Source organism: Andrena cerasifolii, chromosome 6 (assembly GCF_050908995.1).
Source record: "Andrena cerasifolii isolate SP2316 chromosome 6, iyAndCera1_principal, whole genome shotgun sequence".
In the NCBI taxonomy this organism is placed as follows: domain Eukaryota; kingdom Metazoa; phylum Arthropoda; class Insecta; order Hymenoptera; family Andrenidae; genus Andrena; species Andrena cerasifolii.
Window position 1 is genome coordinate 3,361,840 of NC_135123.1, and position 24,820 is coordinate 3,386,659.

The following is a 24,820-nucleotide window of genomic DNA, read 5'->3' on the forward strand; positions in this document are numbered from 1 at the left end:
CCCGTTGCCGTCGTTCTTGCCTTCGCTCGCAACCACCCGCGGCTTCTCTTCGAGGGCAGCAGCAAAAGTTGGACAGGCCTGCTCTGGCCGATCAACCTGGCTAGTCTTTGGCAACCAGATGGTCATTTTCAAGACTATCAAGACTTCCAAGACTTTCAAGACTTCCAAGACTTTCAAGACTTCCAAGACTTTCAAGACTTCCAAGACTTTCAAGACTTCCAAGACTTTCAAGACTTCCAAGACTTTCAAGACTTCCAAGACTTTCAAGACTTCCACGACTTTCAAGACTTCCAAGACTTTCAAGACTTCCAAGACTTTCAAGACTTCCAAGACTTTCAAGACTTCCAAGACTTTCAAGACTTCCAAGACTTTCAAGACTTTCAAGACTTCCAAGACTTTCAAGACTTCCAAGACTTCCAAGACTTTCAAGACTTCCAAGACTTTCAAGACTTCCAAGACTTTCAAGACTTCCAAGACTTCCAAGACTTCCAAGACTTTCAAGACTTCCAAGACTTTCAAGACTTCCAAGACTTCCAAGACTTTCAAGACTTCCAAGACTTTCAAGACTTCCAAGACTTTCAAGACTTCCAAGACTTTCAAGACTTCCAAGACTTTCAAGACTTCCAAGACTTTCAAGACTTTCAAGACTTCCAAGACTTTCAAGACTTCCAAGACTTTCAAGACTTCCAAGACTGTTAAGACTTCCAAGACTTTCAAGACTTTCAAGACCTATCAAGACTTTCAAGAGTTTTAAGCTTCAAATCATGTTCGAAGTGGTTCGAAGTTTTCGTCATATAAATAGATTCGAAGCGCTTCGAAGTGCTTCGGATCCCATCACTAAGCTGGAGTCTGATCAGAGGTGATGTTGATCAGAGGTTAACTCGTTGCTAGCTGCCTACCACGGCACTGTTGCTCATGACGGCGTGGCTCAGCGCTTTAAGACGCTCTTTGGCCATGCTGTTGCTCTTGAAAACGCAGCCCGCTGGGCATCCAGTTGTACATGACTGTTTATACACGATCCGCACACTTCTATTCAAGACCTATCAAGACTTTCAAGAAATTCTTATTTCGATTAAGAATTCGAACCGATTCAAATCTTTACAGTATTGAAAAACTTGGAATCGTTTCGAAACTGAGATTAGAACGCACATGCGAGAATCCTGACAAGTGTCCATTTATTAGGTGCTAACTACTTCCCCCGCTTCGGATTACTGAAAACTTTCAATCCGAAATCTTTTCGCATAATCCGGGAAACACAACACTGTACTACAGAATACACACATATCAGATGGATCACATATGCAAACACCACATATATTTGGCATCTTCCTCTTGTAAGGAACGACGCTGAAACAGATAACAGAAATGATATTAAAACCGTAATCGAACTTGGAATGGATATGTTCATCAATTTCGATATTTTTCTAGAGTTATTCTTAAATACAATTGTTTAAAAATGTTTGAAAAACCGGAACTGATAGAGCTACTCAAATCGTGATTTACGCCTCCTTCAGCATTTTTGCTAGAGAAACATCTTTCGTCATAAACTGCCAACTCTATATATGTAATGCAAACAGAAACGATAAACATCCATAACGAGAGTCACTGTACTGACATGATTTTAATACACGCGTACTTCGCGCATATTCAGACTATTTTTCCAAAACGGTTCATAGAAAAACGTTTTATTATATATTATTTTATTAATTTTTTTTATAAGGAATCATCTCAAATTGTATGCCGTATTTGAGAACATCCTGTATGAATGTATCTAGATAAGCGACGTGTAAAATATTTAGTTGTTACATGGTAAGCCCCGTTTCACACAATCACGGCACGGCACCGTTTATACGGTAAAAGGAGCGAAGATCATATGAGATCTTTCACACTTGCCGTCGCAGTATAGACGGAAGACTTCTGTATGATCTTCGCATTTCTTACCGTGAACACTGTGCCGTATAAACGGATTCCGTGTATGTGTGAAACGGGGTAAGAAATAGAAGAAAATGTAACAAGGTTTCTCTTCATCATTTTATGCAGGATGTTTCCTATCTGGTAGTACCTACAAGCGGAAGAGTGATGATTTTGTGTAAAAGAATAAGTAAAAAATATAGAATAAAGTTTGTTTTCAATTTTCAAGATTACCCGGATGTTACTTCATATTCTTTCACTTTCGGTACTACAGATATATTAAAAAAACATTAATTTAATGGATCTATCGAAAATAAGCGATTTAAAATCTAATTCGTATAATCCAGGACTTGAAATTTGCACCTTTTACTCCTACCTACAAGTTCTTTGTCGTATAACGACCGAATGATTGTGTAAGACTATAAGCAATCATTCGTTTTGATAGATTTACATTATCGCTAGGATGATAAAAAACGGACGTCTCCAAACTTTTTAATTAATTAACTGATTTTATTATTTTGTAATTATTTTTATTTTTTTTAAGAGCCTTTTCCATTTGCTATCTCTTACACTTTTATGGCGCAGGAGCAAAAGTGTAGTATTGTGTCTATTGAACATAATGTGGCCTTGAGACTTCGAAGAAATTACACATTTTTTTTTAAAATCTCCTATTCCTTATCGTTAGAAATTATTTTATACGTCATCTATTTAGATATACCTGTATATCTTGTTGTTTTTTTTTTAATATTTATTAAGTCTATCCGTTTCGAGACAAATATTATAAATAAAATGATCCAGCGATCACACATCTAGTAAGAAGCTGGATTTCCTTTTTAAGATCTCAAGTGAATGGAAAAGCCTAGTGACATAAAATTAATCGCTGAGAAACACGGTGCATTTAATTCCCTACGGAAATCGTTCGAACGATCTATTTTCGCAGTGAAACATGCTGGTACGTTCTAAATATGCACTGCCATGCAGTACCACGAGTGCTTAGGTGGATACAAGTAGCTCAACAATAACGTCGTTGGCCTCAGCGAATCCGTTGTTGAACATAACGATAACAGCGATATAAATCAACATATTGCGTATAATATCCATCTGAAAGTTAAAAAATCTGTATTCGTCTTGCCGTCTGCTAGCCATACAGACTGTGAGAAGATTTCCCGGGAACATCTTTCGAAAGATTAAATTCACTGTAGCATTGTCGCCATTCAAATGCCACAGTGGACTACGATTAATGAGCATCAGTATCGGAAGTGTATACGAAGTATACAATGTGTATAAGCACCGGATTTATCGCAAACATTACTAGGTATATGCCTAACATTCTTGGTACTACAGGCATAGGATACCACAGTATCAAGGAATGTCTAAAGAGAACACTAGCTACTGTAACATGTTTTGCGCACGTCGGCAAGTATTACACTGAAGTCGTCGTCCGCTTTCGACGCATGCTCCATGCTCTGAGATTGCTGTGATTGAGGTTGCTGTTGCTGCTGTTGCTGCTGCTGCTGCTGCTGCTGCTGCTGCTGCTGCTGCTGTTGCTGCTGCTGCGACGGATGTTCCGGATACTTCGTGACATCCATACTCTGATGATACTGCTCCATCGCGTGACCGATATTGACGTTAGAGCACCGTGTGTCTTTACTTTGATCATCAACAATACATTGAGAATTCATCTGCGTCTGCTGCGGGGTATAGTAGCGCAGATCGCTGGCGTAATTGTGATTGCTGTCTAGCAGATTTTGCGAGGACAGGCTGGTGTGGGCTATGCTGCTTGGATGCGCGTATTTGAAGTATTTTTCTAGTTGCAGCGTTTGCTGCTGATCATCCTCCGCAGTCATGCCGGGGTCCATGTGCCCTAGTATCGAATGCTGTTGTCCCGTGCTACCAACACTTTCTGTTTGGTACTCTTGATGATGTGTCATTTGATACCGATGCGATACACCTGAAAGATAAATCAGTTGCAGGTAGAGTAGAGTTGCATTACTGTCTTCGAAACATTAAATATTTGATCATTCGCGAGGATTTTGCGGCTGGTGTAGCTAATACTCGAAATTTTAACCAGATGAAACAAGTTCGTCGAATTTAAAAGTACAAAGGTTGGAGGTGGAAAATCGGTGTTCCTGCACGACATAATACGTGAGAATTTAACGTTCTTCATCGACCTTATGAGGTAAGAATCTGGACTTCTTCTCAACGTTAGCAGATGGCTGCTACCGATGCTATTCGTTTCTAGCGGTAATAGATTTGTGAGTTTTTAAATTAGACTAAACTGAAACGAAAACACTAACTCTTCCCTATAAGATGTCCTTGGAGGGTTATCAGTAATGGTGGAGGCGTAAGAATACCAATGACGGATTTTGGGCAGTTTCTTGAAATTTGCTTATTCCCTGCACAAGCCTGTCCATAATTTGGGAAAAGTCAATTCGCTACTGTTGAGTTTATAAACTGTCTAAAAATCCGTACTGACCCTGATGTGTTCATAGATCTACGACATGTCAATCGCTATTAGGATGTAGAGAGGGAACTCGCACTTCTGGACGTCCCAATTAGAATTTTACGATTAGCGGTGCATAAAAACTTGAGCCACGCATCGAGATGAGCACGACTCTTGCTGTTTTTCCAAAGGGTAAGGGTCTAACTCAGAGAGAGTAGGAGAAATGCTTTTCAACTCTACGAGTACATAACTACATCGCTGATACACTCGACAAAAGAGTTAAGGGATCACCTCTACGAATCCGAAATATAGGGGCAAGTTCACATGGTCATAACTCCCGCAAAAATGGTCGTGTCGATATCGTTAAAATATCGCTTGAGAGCGTGGAATCTCTACTTTCAGCTGTTTTTTTGTAAATATTTTAGCTGTGTTGCTTCTCGGCAAAGTTATAGCGATATAACGAGCACTTTGACAATTTTAAAAAAAGAAGATATTCGAAAACTAATAATTTTGTAGCAATTTATTCTTTCCAAACATTTAGTTTGTATTTTAGCTACTTTATGGTTTTAGCGATAAGGGGGTAGTGTACCCGATAAGGAATCATTATCACAGTTGCTTCTGTCATAGGTCTGCAGCTTATGGAAGCAGTTCCTTATGCTGCAAAGCAGTCTTTCAGCATGGGTGATCTTCACTACGTATGTCATAATTTTATTTCGGAGTATATAAAATTTAATACCTATTATTTAACTAAATACACAATACTAAAGAAATGTCCGAAGCTGGTTATGCTTTCTACCTTTCGTTATTTAAAATTCATTTGTATTTAAATGTTTTTTTCTAGCGTTTTTTTTTATAATAAAAAATTCTATTTTGCGTTGGAAGAAGTGTTTTACTTAATTCTCCTCAAAATAATTAGTGTTACTTTCGCCCCCATCGTATGTTACTTTCGTCCTACCCCTGCAGCACAAAAGTGACAATGACAGTCACTGAGGAAAACTGCCATAACTCTTTGACTACTTATCACGTAAGGCTGAATCTGGGCTCAAATGATAGGCCAAGAAACATACTATCTTAAGGCATAATTGTCATTTTTATATCTATAAAAGGTAATTGTAGGCTAGGCCAAATGTAAAAAATGTTGCTTTTGTCCCCGCTCTCCCCTATGTGCAATGCCAAACCTACATGGTATAACCTGCGCGACAGGATGTATTAGACTCTGGGAGCATCATAAGAGTTTACATGCTAATTCCTGATTAGGTACATTGACTTTTTTTTTAAAAATAAACATGGAAGTAAAAGTGTGTAGTCACTTGGCTTGCTTCCATATTCGATGCGGGAGTCAACTTTACTAATCCACCTTGGGTGTGAGTGGAACTCATGTAGCCTATACAATTTCTTATATAATCAGAAAGTATAAATGATAAGTATCATGACCGTAGAAGAATCGTGAAAAATGATCGAGAAAAATGTATAAGTTTAGGGGTGTGCGGGTACCCGAAATTGCGGGACCCGATTTTCTTGCTTAGAAATTCTTACATCTGATCACACTGCAAAATCACAACTTAAAATTTATCGGGTATCCGAGACCCAAACTTTTAAGTTGTGATTTTGCAGTGTGATCAGATGTAAGAATTTTTAAGCAAGAAAATCGACTACCGAACTGCAAATCGGGTCCCGTAATTTCGGGTACCCGCACACCCGTAATAAGTTTCGTTAACGTACGAAAGAATCCGATACGAACATATGTGCGTAATGAACGTGTTACGTTTGGCAATCCCTGTGATTATAGCCTGAAATTTCACAAGAAAGTCCTGAGTAAAAAATTGTGCTACAGAAACTTTGAAGTTCGTAATGCATGGTACAGTGAGCAAATTTAAGTTTGTGAATAATTATCCCCGTGATGAAATATCAGGATAGTAAGAAAAACAACGAATGCCGAGAAATGAATAATCGGGGTAAATACATAGTGTTCTGTAGCCGTGTACATATTCTTAATCACTGGAACCTGTCCAAGCGTGACATCCCAACATAGGCAAAAATAAATGAAATATTACCAGAACAACCTTCAGTGGCTCCACGAATTCCCATGGACTGCTGTCGATTGGCACACTGGACAGGATTATAGTTGCCTTCAACGGTAGACTGCATCGAATAGTTGGCAGTCTTCGAGGACTGAGTATTGGCATAGTGCTGCAACGATTGATCGTGCGGGGATGCGACCGGCGGATAAAAAGTGCCCGTAACAGAGCCAACGTTCTCGAATCCAGAACGCAATTTGTTACATGACACCATCATACCATTTGCAATACCCACCGCCGCTATGCTAGATGGTTGTCTCTCGAAGTTCAAGTAACTCACCTGAAATACATTAAAAACCCCAACTGAACCTTATACAATACAATAAGTGTTGGACGAGTCAGTTGACACTACAACCTAAAACAGACAAACGCCATAACAAAGAACATATTTTTCTTAAAATTCTATGTTTCGAGGTAGCAGAGTTACGGCATTTATTTAAGTAAAATGCTATATCTTTGGCATTCATAATTCGACGGGCGTTATGGAAATTAGCATGTTTCCTTTTCCTTGCGAAAAACAGCAATGTTTTGGATTATACTGCAGTAGCTAGTACCTATCACGTTTTGGCGCGTGGTCAGTTTAAATTGTTGAAGTGCATTTTGCATCGAAGAATTCAACTTTTTAAAATCTTGTTTAATAAATGATAACTCCATCTAATCTCCACAAGGAAACACATATGAAGATTTTAATCTACATAATATAGGTACGGTAATTTAATGTTTGATAAATTATCGACCTAAAGTACTAAATAAAAATCGCTTCGGTATTTAAGTTGACGCACTCGATGCTTCATAGCCAACCATCCAAATGTGCTGCTTTACATTACTACAAACGGAACATGCTACTTTTCGTGGTAAACCGCACAAACGTCCTAGTTTTCAAATGCTAGGGGAGGGATACGTTCTGTATACATGTATCTTCGAATGTTTGCTCGGAGTGGGTTAAGTAAAACTTTCTTGGCAGAAGCGATCGCTGGGAAATGACTGACCGAATTTAAGGGGCCTGTCTTAAATACTTGCACCACTCACATAGGTCGACTTTAAAATGCTACAACTAGTATAGGTAACATTTGCGGACCTATGTTCGTGTGATACGTTGTTATTAATACAATCAGTAGAGTACCCTGGTAAAGAAAAATGTTACGTGTGTGTGGAGTGATTTGTGGATTAATACCGTACTCTGATTTCTATACATGTGTGGACAGATGTCGTCTATAGACGATTTGAATCATTCTATTTTTAATCTCGAGATCAGATGGAATCACTTCGAAAAATGGCCTTACAGTTCGTAATTTTGACCCTTCGAACAAATGAAATCGGTAGTGAAATTGCATTTGATTCAAGAAATTCTGAGCAGCCGGTTAATTGAGTAGGCCCCACACACGGTCAAACGTGATCGGCGATCGCTCTACGAACTGCGTCTACAAGCATCCTTGGCGGGCATGCTCGATAAAGTTATGTAGGACTAACGAACGGTTAAAGCAGAGCTGTCCAAGGTCGCTCCCGCGGGAGCTTGGGGTTCTCCCACTCTCGTCCGCGTTGTCAGGGATACCGCGTGACGCTAAACAGGCGACCATAACAGACCAGCCGCTAGCCCGGCTAGCCCGTCATGGCAGCCTTCTTAGCCCCGCGCGGTCTCCTTGACAACGGAAGGCACGCTGTGCGAGAGAAAGATTGGAAGGGGAAGCAGGCGCGTGAGGGGCTCCCTACGCTGGACAGCGCTGGGTTAAAGACTCCCATACTCTGACCAGCATGCTCGCCGTGCGTGCTCGCGATTGTTCAAATGTCCACATACTGTACGAACACATGTATTTGACGAGCCTCAGTTGTGCCGAGTGTCTCGCGAGTTTCATTTCATCAAAATTGGAGTGTGGCACTTTAGTGACGTACCGATGGTTTGTGTAGAGTGTTGAGTAGATTAGCTTATCTTCATGTGCACATACGTTACTCACCGATTTCTTATAAGTCAGAGTATCCGTGTATACACCAGAATTCTGACCCGACGATATGTTAGTAGCACCAGTATGGACCGTGTGGAGCTGATTATCGGTATTCATGAAGGTATACCGTTTCGTTTGCTCCGTCAGTTCGCCATGCTGCTTCGATGTACTCTCCATTAGATCGCGTTCAGGATCTGGATTCTGGGTGGATGGCAAATGCGTTCCGTCACCTGATTGATATTAATCCTTCAATAATTTAAACACCACCTAAAGTCCTTTTCAGATATATTGGCCGGTGAGTTCGGTTTCGCGAGCAGCGCGCGAGGAGAAATCAGCCACCACCACCTGACGATCGTGGATTGGCAGTTGAAGTTGCTGGGCCCCCGAAGGGTATGGTGGGGTAATGGGAACGGTGCTCGACTCGGCCTGAACGAAACCGTGTGGCTGTTGTTTATTCTTAGCGTAGTAGTTGCATGCGTTACAAAGCTATGCGCAAACAAATACGAGATGAAGCTATCGAGAAAGAATTAATGTTCTGACCAATAAAGCTCCTGAATTTTTTCGGAGCTAACGCACACCTATTCTGATGTATGTATTTCTACGCTAAGAACTCGGTTTGGCCTACACGTCAGGAGCTTGGCGCTATCCCCACCACTTCTGACTCGCTCTTGTTCTGCGGAGGCGAGAGCGAGATGGTACGAGAGCAAGAAAGAAACGAGAAGTGGTGACCCCACGGGCACCGAATCCCCACCGCGCGACGAGCAGGCCTAGCCCGAGAGAGAGTGAGAACGTAGAGAAAAGGAGCATCGAGGCAGGCAAACGGTGTGGTGGGAGAATACCCCTCACGAAACTCACCAGCCAATATATCTGAAAACGACTTTAATTCTTCAGTTACATGGAAGTGAATAGCAATCTGTATTATTCTACTAAAATCTCTAACTGTGTATTTAGTTGCGTGCAGAAATATGTATGAACTTAATATTGTAATACGATAAACAAACAGATCATTTCTGAAAATTACACTACAGTTGGAGACTTTTATTTTCTAAAATCCTACATCTGTTCGAATGCTAATCAGTACGAGGCGCACGAAGTCTTACCATCAGGCTCAGGACTGGCAACTGGAGATATTTCCGGCGTGTGAATTATAGGCGTATAGGGACTACCGTACAATGAATTATTCTCTGATTTGTACTCCTGGATACCTTGTTGCTGTTGCTGATGATACAAGGATGAGATCGGCGAATGACCACCCCACGGAATCTGTGGAATACCTTGGTAACTGTCCATTTTAGACCTTAAACGAATATCAAATCACACCTCATAATTTCTCTAAAAAAAAGAAAAAAAAAACAATTGCAAGTATATACATATCTCCTTTACCATCGCAGTTAAGACTGTCAGGGCCATTTGCACGTTAAACTTTAAACAAGCAATGAAATATTGTCTTTCGAGTACTTCAATTTTGCGTTATTTTCTTAGACACGCTAATACATTGAGCAAACATGCATTAGTAACAGTATAGACGAATGAAAAACAATGTTTCATCTTTAATTTGAATTTTTTAAAAGATTATTTTTATACAAATAGGTAGGGGAGACCGGGGGTAGTTTGGACACGGGGGTACATTGGACAGTTTTAAAATTGCCTCCATAGTGTCATGATTACTGCAATTGTTTTTGTAGTTTGTGCCTATGTACACACCAAATCAACTGATATTCAATATGGCGTGTTGCATTCGCGAATGACAAGGTAAGTCACACTTTTCAATTCTTCTATGTTACTGTATAATATTTTCATCTACTTTTCGTTGCGATTCGGATACTTCATTATGGAAGAATTTTATTGTAACTTTTTTTAGGCATTGCTGAATGTGTTTAGAAGAAAGTAATGCTATGCAAAAATCAAAGTATCCTTTTTGAGGAAAGGCACGAATCATTTTTGTTGGAAGCGACAGCAGCGCTGAACAATTTCAGACTTCGCGCGTTAAAAATAGAGTGCGCTGCGGGTCGCGGGAATGTTCTAGAACAAGGGCACCGGCCCGGCGAAACGCGAGCGTGACTTCACTTCCGTTGGTGAACCGTAAGAGTGTAAAAGTAAAAATAAGAAGCGTTGTGAAAAAAAGTTAAAGGTTAAAAATCCAGAAATCCCTGTGTGATCAAACAGACTATATACCTGTACTTATATATATATATATATATATATATATTTGCGCACAGAAAAAAGTGAAATCTAAAAGTGATATCTCTTTACCGAACACGAGGCGAATACGTTTTTCCAAAAACCTAATACCCAACAATTTTGTTTTGATTTGATATGAGGGGTTACATTGGACAGACTTGGGAATGCATTGGGCAGTCGCCAAGTCTGTCCAAAGCAATCCCTATTTTACCTAACAGGCTCCAACTGCTGTAAGCAAACCTTGTAAAAATTTTAAACTTCATTATTTCTTATTTATTTCTCATTTTAAATAAATTATATATTCATTGGACTATTCATTATCATTTATTTCCATCTGCCCAAACTATCCCCGTGCTATGTCCAATGTAACCCAACCAATGGGGATACTTTGGACAATATGCATCTCTGAACTTTTTTCATCTCAAAGTAATACTAGGGAATGCGAGGCCCGTTTCTCAGGTTCAAACGAATAGCGCACATTCTGAGCTATCGAACGGTGTACAATTTATAGCCGTAAGGCATCTCACCGGCCCGCTAAAGACTATTAACAAAAAATTGTCCAAACTATCCCCGGTCTCCCCTATATGTATGTAATAAAATTTATTTAACATTTCCCATGTGATCCGTGATTCCGAAATACAATTGTTTTTATAGGTACATGGAAAAGAACGGAAAAAGGAGAAAAGAAATTAAGCAGTAGGTAATGGAAATCAAAGCCTAGTTTACCGCGTGACAAACTTATGCGGCATCATTATACCAAATTGATTCATGTCAATCCGTCACCGTGAATTCTATTCTTCGTAGCGTTAGAACTTGAAATGCAAATATTTTTAAAAATTATTGAGTGTCTGACCTTAAGTATGTTATATTCATTAACTTGGGTGACGGATTCTACCAGTGGATCAAGTTCCATCAAAATCGACGACCGCGACCTGACCGATTCGCGCACTTCCCTTGTTAATCGAATGGACATGCAGTCGCTAAATATTTTGTATAAAAATGTTTTGAACATCATCTCATTCGCGGCTGTAGGCACTACTACCACTAGGTATGTATCTGCAGTCGTAACTGTCACACCCCATATTTCAAGGAGAAGAAATTCATTTCAGTAGGGTAAAGGCTTAGACCATATACACCTATAGACACGGCCTGCTCTATATGAAGCCGCGAGTCATAGTGAAGCAAAGATAACGGGCAAAAGTGACGTCACTTGTGGGCAAAAGATAATTCAAAATGGTGGATAGTACCTCATACCATGTATACAAGTGAGGTTATATCTTTTTCTGTGAATAATTTTTGAATAATTATTTAATAAAGGTGCAAACATGGTGTATAAAGAATTGCAAAGACAATGATTAAATCGCACTTTCGGAAATATTTATACATCGCTGTAACTTCCATCATTACTTTGCCCACATGTGACGTCACGTAGATGATTTAATCTTTGCGTCAAGGCAGTTATCTGAAGCCGTGTCTATAAGTATATATGGTCTAAGGGTAAAGGTACCAGTAGTTGACCATGTAGGGTATAGAACCCAATTACCGACACCTAACCACTTACTGTCACCTTAAGCTATTTTACTTAAAATAACGAATAAATAAACTATAGTATATAATCTATAGTATAGATTATAGGTTGAATTACATAATTCTTTTTGCGTATGACTTTACAACGTTTATTTATTCGTTATTTTAAGTAAGATAGCTTAAGGTGACAGTGATTGGTTAGGTGTCGGTAATTGGGTCCTTTACCCTATGAGTAGTTGAAAATTTTTCAGAAAACGTGAACAATAAGGTTTATAGAAGTGCAACTATCTCTTTTCAACAGCGCGCCGCGGCTCCTAATACCCACAGTTCTGAAAACCTTATTTTTCACGTTTTTCTGAAAACTTGTCAGCTACTGATACATGGTCAACTACTGGTACCTACGCTTCAGTGCACAGTGGTCTGGAAAGCGGCGTTTTGTGGCCAAAAGTGAATTTTTCAACTTCAATGTTTACAGAAATTTTTTTCCCCTATGTATTGATAACCCCCGAAACCTTCAAACTCCAATGATATTATATATTTCAGGCAATTCTATAATCAGATATAGTGTTATAAAGTGTAAATCATGAAATTTTAAGTGAAACTAATTGTTGTAATTACTCATTATAGAACAATAAAATATGGGTTTGTATTACACCAGTATGTAGGTAAGTAAATATATTTTAGTTATTTATACGTGTTATAAGCATTTCGTAATGCGTGTATAAACAATGTAAAATTTATAACTATTTCCACTTTGAGAAGGCTCTTAAAAAAATGATTAGAAGTGATACACATCGGACCTATTTTATATGAAAGCTTAGACAATGGCTGTTCAGATCACGTAAATTTTAAGTGCAACTTTCTGCAACCTTTGGCTCTATAGGGATTTTAAAATCCGTCGCGCGAGGAGTTTTGGCGTTCTGAACGCGTGTCCCTATGCAACCACTTGAAAGGCGCCTGAGGAGGTTCAGGGAAATCTGAAACGCTTTCATTGCGTGGACCTTATCTTCTGTTAGTATTAATTCGTATAAACACTGGATATTGCCTCGTTCGAAGTGTCTTTCTGCCTCCTCGGATTAGTCTTTTACCGAATGCGCACAGTGAACCATCCCTTGCAGTTTGAAGTTTTCATTTGATTTTATATATTACAGTATAAATTCTCTAAATTAAAATTTAGTTATATATGTATATAACAGAAGAAGTTATATCGTTGCTGCGTTCTCCATCTATCGAAGAAAAAGCATCGACATCAAGTTCTTCAACTTCATCTTTCGAAGAAACGACTGACGGTGATGAGGATTCAGATGAAGATAATGAAGAAACATTGCCCATACTTAGGCATTTAAATAATTTAGAATTGGATTCAGAAGACGTATAATAATCAGGCATTTATATGTATATTTCAGCTATATTTATCAATCAGTTTTCGTCTTACTTCTTTACCCGTACTTTCGTTTTACGTTCTTTTTCTATTTTTTCAATATTGTCTACTTTTCCAAAAATGCTAACTTAACTAAATGTAATCGAATTTTATTATAAAAGCAATTAATTTTGACTTACAAAATAGCCATAAACATGTCTAGAATTTTGCCGTGATATTTCATTCTTTTGTGCACAGTAACAATTACTATTCTTTTAATAATTCACTGTAAATAATCGTATTACATCACAATTGAGGGCTCGGATGCAATAAGGGGACTAGCGCTCGAAAATGGAAAAAATTATTGTCCAAACGTTAAGAAATATTGGAAAATTAAATGTTGTTAAACTGTATTTTAAAAAATATAAAGTTGTAAAGATCGCCACGACACACATTTTTTCTATTTACAGTTTTTTTATCCAATCATTAGTATTCGAGATAAAAATTATAAACAAAAGAAATTTCTTCGATCAAAATTATTATTTCTTTAAACATAAATTGCGATAACTTGAGTAAATATTAACGGATCGTTATGAAACTTGAAACATAAAACTCAGAAAACTCTAGCGAAACCGTGAAATGTATGCACAAAACCCTTATGTTAAAAAATGTAATAATATTTAATTTAAAAGTAATACTGGACATAACCCATGTCTTTCAACGTTCGCCGTTAAAAAGTATCGAGGGAATTTTGAGGTACATATAACTTGCAGCGACAAAGTTTTTTCTTAATATACAAGGAAGTTTTTCACCAATTTTCACACTGATTAATAAATAATTATAGAAGATATGACGATATATATAAATCCCGCGCGGCTTCAACAGTCAGCAACTGCGTACAATCGCGTCACACTGCAGAGACATGACGTTCTCACTATTATATGATTATTTATTACAAAAAAAATATTGCGATATTATTTTCGAAATATTTAGTAAGATTTTTATTATAGTATTTACACGCAATATTTACAATATTTACACTGTTGTGTTTACAATATTCTGTTCTTTTATAAATTTTTTTTTTCTCTTCCTATCTTTCCTTTCTCATTTTCTTTTTGCTTATCTTTTCTTCTTTATTTATTTATTTTTTTTTTATCGCAATATTTTTTGTAATATATAATCATATAATAGTGAGAATAGTGCCGCGCGGGATTTATATATATCGTCATATCTTCTATAATTATTTATTGATCAGTGTGAAAATTGGTGAAAAACTTCCTTGTATATTAAGAAAAAACTTAGTCGCTGCAAGTTATATGCACCTAAAAATTCCCTCCATACTTTTTAACGGCGAACGTTGAAAGACATGGGTTATGTCCAGTATTACTTTTAAATTAAATATTATTACATTTTTTAACATAAGGGTTTTGTGCATACCTTCTACGGCTTCACTAGAGTTTTCCGAAGTAATGTTTTAAGTCTCATAACGATCCGTTAATATTTACTCAAGTTATCGCAATTTATGTTTAAAGAAATAATAATTTTGATCGAAGAAATTTCTTTTATTTATAATTTTTATCTCGAATACTAATGATTGGATAAAAAAACTGTAAATAGAAAAAATGTGTGTCGTGGCGAGCTTTACAACGCTATATTTTTTAAAATACAGTTTAACAACATTTAATTTTCCAATATTCCTTAACGTTTGGACAATAATTTTTCCCATTTTCGAGCGCTAGTCCCCTTATTGCATCCGAGCCCTCAATTAGTATAAATAGTCGTAATAGATCAAAATATGTGTGGAAAGAAATCGACATAAGTATTATTTGAATTTTGGCAACGCCGCTCTGCAGACCACTGTGCAGTGTAAGGATCTTATTTTCCCATATTTAATTTCCTCCGGTAATTTCTCTTTACACCTAGCTATCCTAGCCAATTACATAATGCTATTATCGCATTCACAAATCCTATAATACCTCTACAAAATCAGCATTATCGCGAGGCCCGAACAACTAATCCGTATATCGGTTTCGCTAGCTCCTCGTCCAAGCGTACACCTCGTAGCTGCGATTAATTCACCGGTCGTGGCCAGATGATCTTGAAAAATCGATACGAACCGAGAGAAGATATCGACTTACATGGAATGATGAATCGGGGTACCGGCAGGATTGGACCTATTGCCCATGGTGTTGGTCGTGGACGGTGGAGAGGAGGGTGCCCCTGGGGGCCGTTTCGCGTGTTTCCTACGCCGTGGTCTGTACTTGTAGTTCGGATGTTCTTGCATGTGTATGACCCTCAGCCTCTCGGCTTCCTCGACGTACGGCCTTCTGTCCTGCGGGGTCAAGCCTCGCCATTTCTTTCCTGAAATGCAGGCAGTCTGTCCGTTAGTGGGCGAGCGTTTCAAAAATTTTCAACAACACAGTGTTACGTTCCACCCGAATGCTACGGCGAATAGCTGCGGTAGGAGAATGCTTACCAACGTTCCTGAAGTCAGAAAGCAGCGTGGAAGTTAAGAAAAACTGTATTAGTAGTGTGCTAACGTATGTATAAGCGAGAATAAATAGCGGCAATGTTTTCTTTCCATTCGCACGTGATGAGAACTGTTTTTATATCCATTTCTTGCGGATATTGCAGCTTAGTGTTCGCCTTGTAATGTGATACCTCACGTTGACCCATTGGGGGCTTTCAGACTCGTGAGGTTTGAGAGTAATAGTAATACAAGTAAATAAACAATTAAAGAAAGGGAAATATAAAAGAATAAACATGTGATGGGGGAAACCGCAAGAGCTAAAAGAGCGTTAGTTGAAATGGATTGCAAATTGGTTGGTAAACGGAACACCTTTAGCTAGTCAGAAGGAAGAGTTGGACAAAAAAATTTGCGGCACGGAAGTCTCCTTAAATTCATGAATTGGGGATGGAAGGAATACATTAAGACGCAAACGAACTCTTCACTGATGTGCGGTGAATCTAAAAACAGTGGAGGCTGATAGTGAAGAAAGGAATACTTCTTTTCACAGTTGGGCAGTGCGCGATGTGGATGAAGAAGCAGAACAGAAGGAGCGAAATATTATCAACAGCGTAGCATTGAAAGAACGTAAAATGGTATGGGCTTTTAGAACCTCGGCGACGTCGAAGATAAAGTTGCGCAATTCTTAAAATGCATTGAATTATTTGTTCTAATGGAAATAAAAAGGCATTCCGGAACACAAGATGAAAGAGATCGAAACGGTGGGAATAGGAAGTAGGTGAGGTAAATGTACCAATGCATGGCCACTGATGCAGATATTAATTATTATTAAGCTGTGTATAACAATCAGGCACAATATATTAATTAATTTGTGTTTTATAATCCTTAAACTTCATACACTAAAAATGATTTTGATAAATATTATGGTTAAAACACTTAAAAAATTGTTTGAAATCTCACAGTAAAGACGCATGACGAATTTTGCTAGATTCTTCAGAATTTGCTAAGGAGTAAGCGGTGTTGGTTAAGCGAATAATTAGTGTAATATTGGGTTTCTTTATATGAACGAATAACTTATGGAATCCTAAAACTATTTAAAGCAAGTAGTTAACGCGGTATTACGCATTTAGATTGTATTTTATGTAAAAAATACGTGGCTATATATCGGGACATAATATTCGTGTCTGACCCAATTACTAACCAAGCGTCCATGTATAAGGCAAGTCGCGATTTAGTATACTCAAAGACTTGTACTAGTGTATAATCATGGGTATTTTTTAATAGTATAAAGTGTTCTGATTTGGCTTAATGCAATTCCAAATAAAAAGCTAAAAAATCAAATAGGATCTCTACGATATTAACGTGTGAAGAATGGCAGGTGCATCACATTCAAATCCAGGAGGAGAAACTAAGAAAACAAATGGAAATACAAGAAAGAAAAAGACTTAGAGATGAAGCAAAGAAAAATAGTTGAAGAAAAAAAAGCTATTGTCGAGGAAAAGAAAAACCTTAACAATGAAATTGAAAAATTAATAGCCGAAAAAAGAAGATAATAAAAAAAGAAAAACAATTAAGTATATTTAATAAATTATCAAGATATAATTGTAATAATATATATAAAACAAAATTGTATTACTTGTAAGATAAATAAAATGTTTTTACTTTTATTGTCTAATCTGTTTATTATGGTTATTTATACAATAATTGTATATTTCTGTACTTCTTAATTTTCCTTAACCCTTAACTGGTATCCTGGGGTCGCTCGTGACCCCAAGCACCCAAAGTTCGATGTACAATTTTCAGTTGTCTAAGTTGGTAAACTGAGTTTCTAATTAATTTTATAATAATAGTTTAACTTTCTACGCTTCTATTATTTTATACATTACCTAAGATGAAAATATTCATAGTGGTTGCTCTAGGGTCGAATTTACAAATTTCTGTGTCCCTTTTTATTTGGGGTCTGCCACGACCCCAGTGTACCAGTCACGTTTGCCAAAAACAGTATACCAGTTAAGGGTTAACGGGTATTTCCATTTAAGACAGAGAAACAGTTTTTAAAATAATTTTTACGCGATTATAAAACCTATGGCTAGGTACTGGGACATGAAAATTGGGACGTTAGGTCAATCGCGTGACGTTGGCTATGTATTGGTACATTTAGACGCACAAATATTCTTGTTTATTTTACGTTAAATATAAAAAAAAAATTGTTATGTAAATACTGATGAGAAACAACAAAATCTTTATGAATGAAAAAAAGTTCCATTTAAATTTTATTAAAGTTATTGGTACATTTACCTTACAGTAAATTAGAATAATACCGGCCAATCAACTCTCAGCGATTTATAAAAGTGACTAATAAAATTGACGAATGAAATCAGATAAAAAATTCTAGAAGGAAAGTAGAAAACCTTTTAATGGCGGGAGGAGCAGGGGCTTCACTGCAAGGATCGCAGAAAAGTGATCATCATATGGCGGAATGAAAAGATGCGATAAAAAGCAGATCAGAAGATAAAATAATTATCAGCCACAGCAGGGGAAGGTTAAGGGAAATAGAATAATGGGAATGGAACAAAATAAACAAAAGTATAAAAAAAACGAGGAGGGAAAAATAACGTGTCGGAATAAGAGGAAACAAAGGGTAGAATGGAAAGCATAAGTATAAAAGAAAGAACAGTGGCAGATCATTTACCACTAGTCGTGTACTTGTCAGCGGATAATAATGAACAGTAAGGCAAGGATATTAGATAATAATAAGCGAGACCAAACACGACCTTATTTTGACTATTTTTAACGACACTCGAGTAGAATAATTTCTACATTCTCCAAATGAATTTTACACTTTTTGTCACATCGTTAACCCGGCGGGAGGCGCACCCCATATTGTAACACAGGTTGTCGCTACCGAGTCAAAAATACCCAAAATTGAAATGTAAAAAAACACGGTTTCGGAATATTTTTTTTTAACTTTGTAATTTTTATGTTAAAGTACAGTGTTTTAAGAATCAAACAAAATTTATGAAATATCTTAAAATCTTTATTAAAGTTCCTTAAAGAATTGTGACAAAAACTCAAGCAGTCTTCATATTTTCGCAACTAGCGCCTCTGTGGTAAATTTTGAAACTAGCATGGCGCATAATAATCACTTGCACCAAGAAATAAATGTATATTATACTTTACAAAAGCCATGGTATTGTATACATATTTCATGAAATCCAGATTGTCACAAAAGCTGTGTTTATTTGAAGTAGGTGTCTTTCTCATTGTTAGTCCTGTTGACACACAGTGATTATTTATTTATTTATCAATGTTATTGTGTCATATAATTATCTCCGCATTGATAATCTGACTAAGGTATGTCGGATTTAAAAAACTGGGTTTAAAAACCGGTTTTTATTTATGAATTTGTGAAATTCGAAAACCGGTTTTAAATTTAAAAAACCGGTTTTATGTACTAGAATTAATATGCAGAAATTAATTAATTATTTAATTAAAAACGTTAACATTTTGACTTGAAATCGCCTCGGACACAAGCATATTGTAATAGGTAACAGTTTACTGTAAAACTACTCTTCATGAGTTCATATTTTCCGAAAAAAAATACTAAATGCAATCAAGATTTATAATTGGGTACCACCTTTTAAAAGATTTATATTTTGTACGGATTTTAGTTATTACAATTTTTTTTCTTTGGATCTTTATAGGTAGGGTATATTTTATTTTGTTATATTTTTGAAATTCCATAATATTAAGGAAATTTAAATTTTTTAAAATAAATTCAAGTATTTATTTACTATTTTAATATTTTTTTGTGAAAATTCGAAAAACGGTTCAATCGGTTTTTTGGGAACAGTGGAATTCGAAAACTCGTTTTTCAGAAGTCGGTTTTTGTATAATCCCTAAATGTGACATAAATGAAATAAGTCAAACTGTACGACGCAGGTACATACATACATATGTGATTAGTTTCTACATAGTTGAATTCACAAGTAAAGAAGATTCCCTGTATTTGCAGAATAATTTTGTATTATACATATATTCCTAAACTTTTTGCGTAATAACCTGAAGGCTTGCACGAAATCTGCGTCGCCCAACATTAGCGAAGTGAAAAAACATTTCAGATGAAAGGTACAATGCTTGGAGCTCATTACACAATACACACGATTTCTCGCTGATAATAGTGTTAATATTGCGTTGTGAAATTGAACAATTTATTTGCTACTTCTGTTCACAAAGAACATGAATACAATTTAAATTCAGTTTTTCCTCTTGACTTACAAAATATATATTGTATTTTCATTTCTAAAGTATTTTTTTTTTGTTTTACACTTAAAAAGCAAAGATTGTTTAATTAATAAAAAGCTTATAGTAACAAAGAATAAAATTTTTATATCTGTTTTATATTTCCACCTCGTTTTCGAAAACCCATGTTTGCATTGTGTTAAAACCCAAACTTGTACTCTTTCAACGATTTTATTTTGTGTCCTAAGTACTAATAATGCGTGATAAAAAATATGTCACTTAACACTACTCATGATTGTTGATGCAATTATTTTCTGTAAAACAAAAAGGTGGTCCATATTAAGGTAAATGTCCCAATTAGGGACCCAGTCCCAATTATTGACACTTTATCCTTTATATTTAAATATGAATTTTTTCAGTTCGAAACGAGCGTTAAAAGTATTGAATTCGATTCGTGAATATTCAAAGTATCTTGCTGACGGTTTCGCTAATGTACATCATAACATATAATTAAGTAATTAATAAATGTTTTCAAGTGTGTCAGCTACAAAGCCGTGAAAAAGTAGTTTCTTGTTACCGAACTTAAAAACGGCCAAATTATAGTTATTAAGTATTTCTTACACGAGTATATTAATGTAAGAAATCAATATTCGAATAAGTTAAAAAATAATTGTAAATTTACTATTTAAAAAAATTGCTTTGATTTTTTTATTAATTTCATAATAATTATGGGGGTCAATAATGCCATGTCATGTTTCCATCTTACGTGTTTGTCAGTTTGCACCATAACCTCAATAAGTAAAGATAGCTACTTAGTAAAGACTAAAGAATATAACCGACGTAAAAACTATTCGCAACAACAATTGGAAAATGCTTTGGAAGCTACCAAATCTGGTCATAGCATTAAAACTGTTGCAAATTATTTTCTTTCGCGCGTACTAATTATTTTATAAATATCCTTTTCCGATCCACTCATTAATTGGGACATTAGATTGCATGTCCCGATCAATGACACGGTCCGACATAGGTCACTGTTTGCGGCGAAGAGAGAATTGAAGGTCAAAAATAGGTAAAAAAAAAAATAATATACTTATTATTAATAATTATATTCGAACAATTTCATCATGAAAAATGGGCCTTTTTCATCCTGGAAAAGAGCCAGCCATATGCTAGGCTACTAATGAGTGACTGCAATAAATACTTTTAACATGTAAATATGTTAGAACGTGCGCGTAGATCATATAGGGTCGCTAATTGGGACATTTACCTTACCACCTCTTCGCCTACAAGCGGCACCAGGAGGCAAACTCCTTGCGCGACCTCTGGATGGTTAAGAACAATCTATTCGGTATGTGGTATCGTGGAACCTAGTGTATTAATTTACAAATGATTTTGAATACATCACCATTAAATCAGATCATTGTTCCTGTCTTCCCTGAAGCTAGAATGCCGCATTGCTACACAAGAGTCTAAAGCACACGTGTAATTTCATTCGAAAAACTGCCGGCGACTTGCACATGCTAGACACGTCTCCAACTGTGCCAAAAGTCCTGCGCATTGTGTAATGCCCCCCTCGACCCTTTAAACACTCCCACTTTCATCCAAACCTTTGGTTGACACCGCTATTGGTATATCAGCAGTATTCAGGTGGATCAGATAAAATAGAATATCTTACATAAAAATACTAATCTCCAGCTTTCCTTTAGTCACCACCGTAGGTACGAGATAAAAGTGCCGAGCTGAGGAATCATTGGAATTGGTACAAAACCAACTTCAGTTGTACCTGATGCAGAATCCCCCAGCTCACGGAATCAACTCTGAAAATCACCGATAGTCTTAATTCATCCTACGCGATGCTGATCCCTAATTGGCCGTAGGTACTCGGAGGAAGCGGAAAGACGGTCCGGCAGGGAGCGTAGATACGAATTACAGGAGGGCTTGGCCGACTGGGGACGACGCTGGAATCTGCCTTAGTTGCGTTCAATATGCCAGGATGGTAGGCTGGAATATCATTAAGCAAGGATAAGGGTTAATACGAACGTAAGATGTTCACGACAAGAACGAAAAACTTCAGCGAAGCGGATGTATATGGTGGTGTACATATGTACACGAGATCGGCGTACATACAACGGGGCACGTATAGGTACATAGGCGCATGGGGGCGTAGATATGGGTGCGCCCGTGCCTTCAGCCAGCCACAAGGCACGAACCATTATTTCATATTTCATTTTGTATATTTGAACTCCAGAGGAGACGCTAACCCGAAGGACTCCGACGAGCCTGGATGGAGGGAGGTAGAAGGGCGACGACGAAGTAAGAGAAAACGAATGAGTGGAGGAGGAAAAAAAGTTCGGGCTCCTCCATCTCCCAGAAAGTCCATTTTTGTCATTCCGAGTTCCCTCTCTTCGCGTCGCCTCCAGGGTCCTCGCCGCCCTTGTTTGCAATCATCTTTTCCTCGCATTTGGGAAGGGTAGATGTAGGCACAAAGCGGTGCAGAAGCTTGAAGCATTCGTTAAATTCCATGAAACTGAATACACCAACATTTGTTGTGTCGTTTGTCCCAGTATGGTTCATTAGATTGATAAAACTGAGGCAGGTCAACGCTTCCAAAGCAAAGATCTTACCAGTAACACTGTAAGTGTGTGCACGCAATTATTTAGCTAATTGTTAAAAGTGTAGTCTATGTACCACAGCACGTTTGAAAATTTTCTGGACTAATCAAAGGAAAAACGAAAAGTTCTGTGCGCAGATTTTTATTTCATCTGTGCTTCTGTACCATATTTTGACACCCTATGCGTAGTTGATAATTGGGATCCTAGGATGTTGAAATTCGAAGATCGCAATGAAGAAACTTCACTTTGCCAAGTAGGGAAGAGGCTGTTGAAGCAAGATTTGGATAGTAAAGGGAATTGTGGGTTAGGCCATGTGTACGTTAGTACCTGAGATCTTCCTTCGGTCCGTTTACCAGATGCTTCATCACTTTTCATCTCATCTACCGTCTGACCATTGGAAACGACTTTGTACTCGACTCTTCGACCAAAGATTGTGATCAGCATGACTCAATACTAATAATAATATATCTTCATTAGACCAAAGCTATTTATACAACGCAATCACCCCGAGCCCCATACTTTCTTAAGTATTAAAACTCAAGCCAAAGATGAAGCATTACGTTTTTGTTCACCTATAGCTACTGTCACTAATCCCAATCGACATCCCAACAGACCTTCAATAATTTAATTGCAGATATGCAGGGAACAAACAATTGAATTCTCAAAAAATGTTTCCTTAAGGGGTTATGCCTACCTGCAAGGTCTGAAAACACAAGTATTTTCGGGATTTTTTTTTTAACAAACTTGAAGAGTTTTTTAAATAAACTTGTATGTATTCGAAAGTGTACATGTTAATCTACTTGTGGTAATTTTTCCGATGGAAAATATAAATGAATAAAAAAAATATCAGCGATCTCCCGGCAGCGATTTTTTTTTCGGTAGTTTGTGGTGACCACTCTAATTCTAACCTAGTTCATCTGAAATAAAGAATTCGCGGGAATTTAGTTAGTATATTGGATTATCTTGTCCTTGATCGTTCATTATCCGAAAATATTAATTTGCTACAAAATAGCGGCTTCTCATAGCAAAAGTATCGATTTTCACCACAGAATCGCGCTCATGTTTCATCATTCTTCATCTGTAAAATAAAAACTGCGCAACGAAAACGAAAAAGCCACGATTAAGGACAAGATAATCTAATACACTAACTAAACTTGGTCGAATGTTTTATTTCTGTTGAACCAGGTCAAAGCTACAGTGATCACCGTAATAAAAAAAACGCTGCCGGAAGATCGCTTATAATTCCATTATTTATTTACATATCGCATTGCAAAAAAAAACTACAAGAACTTTAAAATATATACTTTCGAATATACAACCGTTTATTTAAAAACTTCTTTAAATTTAAAAAAAAAAAATCCCGAAAATACTTGAGTTTTCAGACCATGCAGGTAGGCATAACCCCTTAAAAGTACCCTAAGATTGTTACTTGTAACGATTTTTATGTCAACTTCGTTTTTTTTTACGTAGATCCATATAATTTTAATAAATTACGTCATCTCAGAAGTAATTTCGCATCGTATCTCGGTTTGGTAAAAATGTATGATTAAAGAAGACCCGCGTTGAATAAGAATTAGTAGAAGGGCTAAATAATTTTACTACATACTAGCGTGGTCGGTGGGTACTTAAAACTCTGTAAAGAATGAACTTTGCGCTCGTTACGTTTCACTAGAATAATCGACTATTTCTTGACCGAATTGTGACTGGGTTTGGATCCTTTGCAATCATTCTGAACGTAAAAGCCAATGGATAGCACCAATGAACGACCTCATTACATTATTTGCCAAACCAGATCTTTACCCAACGGAAGATTTATTGCGCATATGATGGGCTAGGTACCTGTACCTACGGAGTACTATTACTCATAAAACTCTATACGAAGAAAGTTATAGAATGCCACTGGCAGTTCTACCATATTTACTGGTAAATTCTGCTGATTTTTGGTTCGGTGCGTGCATTCCTCAAATATTTCCAAAACCGAATTTCCCAAAAATGGAGGCTCATACAAACAAATGTTATTCCACATTTTCGATTTATTTTTGGCCAAAGAAATACCATG

General features: G+C 37.0%; 1 protein-coding gene across 3 annotated transcripts in view; it reads right to left on the bottom strand.

Annotated features, from left to right (window-relative positions):
- Positions 1–701: 701 nt before the first annotated feature.
- The window catches only part of LOC143369734 (uncharacterized), a 167,250-nt gene continuing 143,131 nt past the window's right edge, over positions 702–24,820 (bottom strand). For 2 of the 3 annotated variants that reach the window (XM_076814058.1, XM_076814060.1), the window contains exons 5-9: positions 15,579–15,801; positions 9,473–9,669; positions 8,385–8,602; positions 6,409–6,712; positions 702–3,862 (exon numbers count right to left, since the gene is read on the bottom strand). In XM_076814058.1, the coding sequence (XP_076670173.1) occupies positions 3,297–3,862; positions 6,409–6,712; positions 8,385–8,602; positions 9,473–9,669; positions 15,579–15,801 (1,508 nt within the window). In that variant the 3' untranslated portion in view covers positions 702–3,296. The remainder of the gene's footprint in view (positions 3,863–6,408; positions 6,713–8,384; positions 8,603–9,472; positions 9,670–15,578; positions 15,802–24,820) is intronic. The other variant, XM_076814061.1, reaches the window with a different exon arrangement.